Consider the following 8,298-nt stretch of genomic DNA (forward strand, 5'->3'; position numbering starts at 1 on the left):
TCTCAAGAGACCAGTTACAAATCTGAACATCATGACTGCGTGATGTATACTTTTCTAAGACCCCCTCTTTTTTAATTAAGTATACCAGACGCTAAAGTTTCCCCTATTCCCCCGACAGCTGGAGGATGGAGAGCTGCGGTTCCGGTACAGTTGCGGCAACCAGCTCCCCGGCACCCTCCACATGAGTGGGTACCACGTGTCTGACGGCCGCTGGCACCGCGTCCGCCTGGACGTCAATGGCACGTCCCTAAGGCTCAGCGTCGACGGTAACAGCCATGCGCCGCCCACCCACGCCACGCTCCTGGAACCCTGCCGGCTGGTGAGGCCCCGCGGAGCCCTGCTATTGGCCACTGCTGCCGGATCGGAGTCCCAGCTGGAGCAGCAGCGCGGGGGGCCGCAGGGCCTCAGGGGATGCCTGGAGGGAGTGGAGTTCAACGGGGAGGCCGTGAGGAGAGCCGAGGCCCAGCTGGGGTCCAGCTCCGGGCCCGGGGGGAACCGCGTGTTCGGGATCTACCAGTGCTGCTCGGCGGAGGGAGGATGTGCCAGTCAGCCCTGTGAGAACGGAGGCTCCTGTGAGGAGGGCGACGGCGGAGGTGAGTGCTTGCTTGGTGTCTGAAATCACTGCGGTGGATTCAGCCTTTTTTCAGGTGTTTGAAAGGATGATTTGGATCAATTAAGGATGCGTCATGTTTTTTTTCATTCACTAACATGTGCATGGATAGGCCGACATGAAGTAGATTCTGGGGAGTGTGATTTGACATTCTTCCACAAATTGAATTCAGTTTGAAATCAATTGAAAACTGTAATTTAGCCACTTTTCATTATGCTGACTAAAATTAAATGTATGCAGTATATTACTCTGAATGTTATACTAGCAGATTCTAGTCAGCCTGTTTTTGTAACGGTCTTAAACCCTGAAATAGAAATAAATATAAATGTCATTGACAGTCTGTGCAGGCAGCTGCACGTGACAGATAAAACTTTGTGAAATGTCACAGTGGGATATCTGGGCTGTCTGTTTGTGTGCTTTTGCTCTGTGAACGTAACCATGACGGGTTAGGGAAGCAGGTAGCTTGCCTGACAATATGATAATGGATGATGGAAAGAACATAGGACAAAAAAGGCTTGGGGATAAGCTTCAGTGTTATTTGGACTCTCGTCATTCTCTCCCTTTCCTTCTCGTCTGGAGGAAAGTAGTCATTAGTCACTATTGTCAGATGGCACAATACCATGTGATTTGTGGATTGTGCTTTCTCTCAGAGACAAACATTCTATGTGTGGCTTTGTAAAGCATCCACCCCCCTCCCCCTCCCCCCCCCAAAAAAAACCCTGTGAGCAAAATGAAAGTGTGACATCTTGAAATACACCCACACACACAGACAGACTGCAATAAAAGCACTGAAACCAACTTATCAGAGCTGCGATTAAAGTAGACGTTGCCCCAGAAACAGCAATTTTCACAGCCTCCGTTGTGTCTTTCCATGAGTGGGTTGTTGAGGACGCCACAAGAGAATTTCAATTAAGGCTATTTATCCAATTTCAGAGAGGATCAATGGCCCTATAACAAACGCTTGATTCCTCCCTTTTGACTGCCAATGCAGATAATAGCTATGCTAACTAAGTTCATTACATGTTAGGCTAAGTGGAGTACAAGTTTACTCACAATGCACTCAGTTTTAGCTCACACTTTTCTCAAAGCAATACTGTGCAGCAATTTGCCACTTTTTGAGGAATGTTTTCATGAGCAACCACTGTTGATACGATCTTCAAATGAATTTTGATGGTACATGGTCATGTGAAGGACAGATAAACACACCTGTTGTTTCCACTAGCCGTCCAGGCTATGCACTATGTAGTTTTGTGGTTTGGGTGGGAACACCCCTCGAAAATGATAGAAAAGCTTTCACAGCACGCTATCGCTAAGAATATTGTTTGCGAGGTTATTGCTTGCTAGTTTTAGACAAAACTCTGTGAGGCTGCTTTTTAAGATATGTATATCCCCAGGACCAGCCTTAACCTTCAGCTTTTGTGTATAGGAGAAACCTTAAAGTTCCTTATATCTTTATAAAGGTTTGATATCTAGAGATATTGCATTGAACTTTCACCTTTAACATCCATGAGGAACCATGGGAGGTGTTTTGGTCATGTTCCTAGAGAGTGTTTAGGTCATGTTCCTAGAGAGTGTTTAGGTCTTGTTCCCAGACAGTGTTTAGGTAATGTTCCTAGACAGTGTTTAGGTAATGTTCCCAGACAGTGTTTAGGTCATGTTCCTAGACAGTGTTCAGATAATGTTGAAGTCATGTTCCTCAGCGTGTTCAACTTCAGTCTATCGGTGGCAGCCAGTCTCAGTCATCCCTGACTGGCCTATATTTGTGTGTGGCAGACATCCGCTGCAGCTGTCCAGGACGCTTCTTTGGCTCGCGGTGTGAGCTGGCAGACAACCCCTGTGCCTCCCAGCCCTGCAGCCACGGCAGCAAGTGTGTGCCAAAGCTGCAAGGTTACTTCTGCAACTGCACCCAGAACAGCGAGGGAAGCAGGTGAGGTTTGCACACACACTTACACACACTCACACACACATCATACACAAACTTCCCTCTCTCACAGCCTCACACACACACCATACAGACACATACACGCACACACACACAAACACACACACAGACACACACAGCATACACAAACATCCCTCTCTCATTGTCACACACACATACATACACACACACTATACAGACACATAAACAGCATGCACAAACATTTCTCTCTCACAGTCACACACACACACACACACACACACACACACACACACACACACACACACACACACACACACACACACATACACACACACACACACACAAACTCACTAACTCACATACTTACACAAGCACTTGCTCAAGGGCCCTTGTATGCACAAAATCCCAAAGTACAGGTACTGAAAGCATAATCAATCATTTTACACTAACACCACTTCAGTTTCACATAACTAAGCCACCTTTACTATAGCATAATCACTTGTCTAGTGAAAATACTCGTAGTGCTCCAAAAACACTAATTTGCCTCTTGTTTCTGTCTTTTTCGCAAACGCTTAGGTGTCAGAACCTGGTGGACCCGTGCTCTCCAAACCCTTGTCCCAGTGGGTTTGACTGTAAGAGAGCGGATAGGTCCTTCCACTGCGACCCGCTGCCCCTGGTGTCTCTCGGCATCACTTACCTGGAGATGGTGGAGATCGTGGGGGGCATCCTTGCCCTCTTCATGCTGGTGGCGGCGTTCGTGTACCTGCGTAAGCGCTACGTCAAGCAGAGGAAGCACAAGCCCATCTGCGTGCAGGACTCCAACGGCTACTTCCCACCGCACCTCACGAAGAGCATGATGGCGGCCGACGGGGAGCACACGCCTCCCATGGAGATGAGCACTCTGATTGGCTCGAGGAGCGACCTGGACCATAGCCCCTTCCGCACACTGAAGCAGCTCAGCGCCAAGCCGCAGGGGCCAGTGGTGTGCAGCGTGGCCCCCAACCTGCCGAAGCCCACGCCCCCTCCCTCCACCTCAGACAACGAGTCCATCGTCAAAAACAACAACTGGGAACTCAGCTATGAAGGTGTGCACCGTTTCACCATTTATTTATCGGTTTCTTACTCAGTCCTTTTTCAGTTGAGGTTAGACTGAGTGGAACACTATGGACACTGAGAGAGATTTTGAGTTATAAAGTGAATTATTTTCTACATCATCAGATGTCAATGCTACCAATCCGTCTCTTCTTCTCTCTTTCTTTGTCTCGTGCTCTATCTGTCTTTCTCTCTCTCTCTCTCCCCTCTTTTTTCTCTGTCTGTTGTTCTCCCGCTTTCTTTCTCTCTCTCACTTACTCACTTTCTCTCTTTCTTTGTCTTCTCTTTATCTCTTCCACTCTCACTCTGTCTTTCTGTCTTTTGTCCTCTACCCTCATCGTATCTTTCACTCTTAGGCTAAAATACAGCCTGGCTCAGGCTGCTCTGTTGCATACCAAACACCTGCGCAGTTGATAGACTGGCACACACAAGTCGAGTATGCCTCACGCCGCCAATGAGTGTATTCTCTCTGTGCTCAGTTGATGTTAAATGATGCATGACCCAGCTGCGTCACTGTTTGCTCTCCCAGACCTGCAGTAAATTAAACGCTCATTAAGCTCTCAAAGAGCACTTTCAGACGGACAGAACCGCTCGCGGCATATACGGAATGTTCTGCGGGACCTTGTTTTTATTAGGCACAGGCCTGGAGAGAAAACTCTCAAGACCGGGAGAGCTGACTGAACCACGGTCACTTGGGGCTCTCAGCGAAATGAGCAAGGTCCACAGTTTCATATATGACCACCGTGGGCCACAGGCTGTTCTTCTTAGCGCCACATTGCAACCTGTTCGGACAGATTCTGCTGTGCATTTAGACAACAATGTGAAATGTGCAGGGGTTTTGGTGTAGGAAATAGAACAGATTAGCATTTAGCTCATGGTGAAGCTGTGCTAGTGGTTTTGCATTCGAGGGGCGCCTCTGCTTTCCTGTCCTGACTCCACTCAGCACATTCACCAGCCTTTGATCAGCTGAATGTGGGATGTCAGGCCAGGAGCAGATCTAAGGCACGCGGTGCTTCGGGGAGTCCTGCAGTGTTGGGTATGGTAATGAATCACACTCTGTCTTCTCTCCCTCTCTTCCCCTGCAGTCTACCCAGCCGACCCAGATTACTTCGGCCGCCCCGCGGTCCAGGAGTTCCCGCAGTTCGACATTGTGGAGAACACCTACCCGGCGTCAACGTCTACCGACTCGCGGCGCGACTCACGGCGCAACTCGCGCTTCGGGGGCTTTCCGTTCCCGCTGGATCGCGGCGGTGGGGGGGACCGGCGTGCCCCCCTCCCACCCTGCTACAGCAACCAGAATCTAGATGACTTCCTGGGCCCCGACGGACTGCCCCTGCCCAGCCACCAGTGCCCCAACGAGTACACGGCCATCAGCTACTACCCGGCGCAGCACGCACGCAGCATGGACAACGTCTCCGGCAACGACGGCGGCACCTACCAGCGCCTCGGCATGCGCCTCAGTGTGGCGCAGCCATCCTACGCCGACTGCCGAGACGCCGCCCCTCAACCGCCACGGTCGCGGCAGGCTGCGCCCCAGCCACCACGGCACTCGCGCCACGGCGGCCGACGTAGCTACGCCGGCTCGGACATGGTGGAGAGCGACTACGGCAGCTCCGAGGAGGTCATGTTCTGAAGGAGGTCGCGGATGTCAAGTTTAAAGGTCGTGATGTTTGACTTTGCATCTAAAACGACCTGCTAGTGGCCTAAATAGTTTGCCAACAATGTATTAAGGGTGCCCTTAAAGCCTGGCATATTGAGACTACAGGACAGTACAGTTCAGACTACAGTCTCCAATGACCACTGATGCCGTACAACTTCCCAGAATTGTTGCAAACATCTGTCATTCCCCTAGTTTTGCTTCATGTCTGAACATGCAGGAAGGACACATGGCACACTACAAGGTCGATCTTGTGCTTTTGGATGCTGAACATGTTTATTAAGGATCTAAGAGGCCTAGATGGTCTTTTGATCCTAAAAAAAGTCCTGCCAATCTTTTAGCTACCAGTCTGCACTGCACTGAAAATCCCAAGTGGAAGTGGGCCTCAAAGCTGGGATCCCGCTGGACTATCCATGCTGAACACTGAACAGTATTATTATAAAGTGTCTTTATTCAAGTCACAGACAGCAACCAACTGACTGCTTTGACTGCACCACAGGATCAGACCAAGCTCTCAAGAGTCAGCTCACAGTGATGTTGAAAGTTTGTTGTATTCCATCCATCCCTCCCTCCCCTCCCCTCTACTCGCAATCACCTCAACCCCCTCCCTCCACCCATATTCCTGGAGTGCGCTCTCTCTGTTTTTCCTGACAGGAAATCTGGTCCTATTTTGCTTTTTATTGTCTCTGCTTGTCCTCCTGTATTCTCTCTCTATCTCTCTCTCTCTGCCTCCACTGACACCCCAGCAACAAATAACTACAACTACAAAAAAAAAACAAGCTGTGTTTTGATGAAGGCCGAGCAACCACCACACACATCAAATGTAATCACCACAGAGAGTTCAGAGATGCAGGAGTCACAGAGTGGAGAGGGATGAGAGTCAGACGATCAAACCCTGTTTCATCAGGGCGTCACATTAACTTGCAAAGTGCTGTGGGAGGGTGAGGGTCTGTGTGTGTGTGTGTGTGTGTGTGTCCTGATAGCTCTTTTATAAAATTAAAAAAAGTTTTTAGAGCTCTGCTAATCATCTAGAAATGCAACGCCACACTGCATAATCTCCCCCATTATTTAAAAAGAGCTCCACTTCCCCAGAGGTGCCTACCCATCTGTGTATGTCAAAGTCATTCAATTTCAGTCTGTGGGGGCAGGCCCCTCACTATAAGGAGTGGGAATGCACACATTGGTTAAAGAAAACTGAATTGAATGTAGCATATACGATTGTGTGGTTGATGGGCGGTGAGAAGGAGCAGTACCGGGATGGGGTGGGGGGGTAGCAGATGTGCTTAAAATGTTCACTTAAAGATGTTAGGAGTCTCTAAAGACATGCACTGATGTTTGGTCACACACTGGAGGGGACCCTATCCCACTGAACTGGGTCCCTTTCGCTGAATAAACTCGCTTTTACCATCGCCAGCAGTCAAAATAGAATGAGGTCATATAAAGTCTAATGTTTAATGTTTCCGTTGTGCCTGTTCAAATGAACAAGCCAACGTGAAACAGGGAGTTGATGTTTCGCAGAGAGATCAGCTCTTCTGAGCACTAATGTGTGGAGAGAGAACTGTAAAGAAAAGATTCCACCTCCCCTCTGTTCTCTTCGCTTTTAAACAACAGTCAGCTTAATATGACAGCTTAAGGAAAGTCCGTAAAGAAGCACCTAAGTATGTGCTGCTCTATTACAAGTTTCAAAATCATTCCAAAAAATGTCCTTTGCTGACTCTTAAAACTACACCAACTACATTCCCTCTCAGCTTTTCAGCATGTAGCAGTAGTTACACACTGATTTTCATATGGTTGAGGTGTGTGAGTGAATGTGAATTTCCTCTTTGGTATGTTTGGTATGTTACATCTCAACTATGTGCTTTGTGATTAGTGACCGTACGGTTAGTTAATGCATGCACTGTTTCATGTGGACGCCACAGCCCCTTTCTTTCTGGGCCGTCTTCAACGAGCGAGGTCCATTGACTTAACACGGAGTCTGGCAGCACAGTAGTGTGATTACACACCTAGCCCTCCTGAATAAAGACATGGTTTGTGTGCGGAGGTTGAAATTTTGAAGTGTTGTGTCATTGATTGTGTAAAGGGCAGCTCCTAATCGGGCTGTTTGGCTTTATAAGCTGTGGTTGGATCACAGTGTTTTGTTCTCTGTTGTGGAGAGTTGTTCCTGTATGGGTTTATATGTGTATGCGCGTAACATGTGCCAGTCCAGTGAATTCAACAGAATGTAAAAAACAATATATATATGTAAAGTATATATAAATAAATATATTTGATTTTGAAAAACCGTGTTTCATTTTTTGATTTTGTGTGCTGTGTTTGAACTGGTTTCTCTGTGAAAAGAGATTTAATCAAATGTGTCTCTGTTGTCATTTATCTTCAGATCATTGTGGCAGAATATAAGGACATGAATAAATGCTATCAAAAAGAACAACTGATCCATGCAGATCGCAAATCACATTCTCATCTGCTGTAGGGAAGAGCAGAAGATGTCTGAGTAGAAGTATGCGGAGATGTGATCTTTCTTTGACTTTTCATCTGGTGCAAATCTACTGGTGTTTTGTTTCATTTTGTCATACAGTTAAGCCCTCTCAACTGGCAGTTAGATTTAATCACTATTCCTCTCGATGAGATGATGTTTTTAATCAGGTGGAACTAATTTAGATGGTGACAAGTAGTTTCATGTAATCTCTCCTCGCTCTCTCTCCTCTCACTCTCTCTTTCCTAATGTCTTTCCTATCTTATCTCTCTGATTTTCACTTGTTTTATCATTCTCTTCTCCTTCTCCTTTTCTCTCTGGCTCAGTCTCTCACTTTTGCCCCCCTCATTGTCTTTGTGTTTTGATGTCACTCTGATTTAAGTTGTTCTCTCCTTCCTATCTAATTATTTCTCTCTCTCTCTCTCTCTCACCCTGACCCCTGCCCATTTGCCCTGGCTGTTAAAGTAACGGATGGAGATGAGAGAGGAAGGTCAGCGTGGGCTGGGAAAGACAGAGAGCACAAAGGGCCTCGTCGCAAAGAGGTTCACTCTTTAATTCTTTAC

General features: G+C 47.6%; 1 protein-coding gene across 1 annotated transcript in view; it reads left to right on the forward strand.

Annotated features, from left to right (window-relative positions):
* The window catches only part of fat2 (FAT atypical cadherin 2), a 53,295-nt gene extending 45,753 nt beyond the window's left edge, over positions 1-7,542 (forward strand). Inside the window, exons 21-24 of the mRNA XM_012834344.3 lie at positions 119-593; positions 2,384-2,537; positions 3,090-3,598; positions 4,691-7,542. Of these exons, the coding sequence (XP_012689798.2) occupies positions 119-593; positions 2,384-2,537; positions 3,090-3,598; positions 4,691-5,238 (1,686 nt within the window). The 3' untranslated portion in view covers positions 5,239-7,542. The remainder of the gene's footprint in view (positions 1-118; positions 594-2,383; positions 2,538-3,089; positions 3,599-4,690) is intronic.
* Positions 7,543-8,298: the final 756 nt, after the last annotated feature.

Source organism: Clupea harengus, chromosome 20, assembly GCF_900700415.2.
Source record: "Clupea harengus chromosome 20, Ch_v2.0.2, whole genome shotgun sequence".
NCBI classification, from domain to species: domain Eukaryota; kingdom Metazoa; phylum Chordata; class Actinopteri; order Clupeiformes; family Clupeidae; genus Clupea; species Clupea harengus.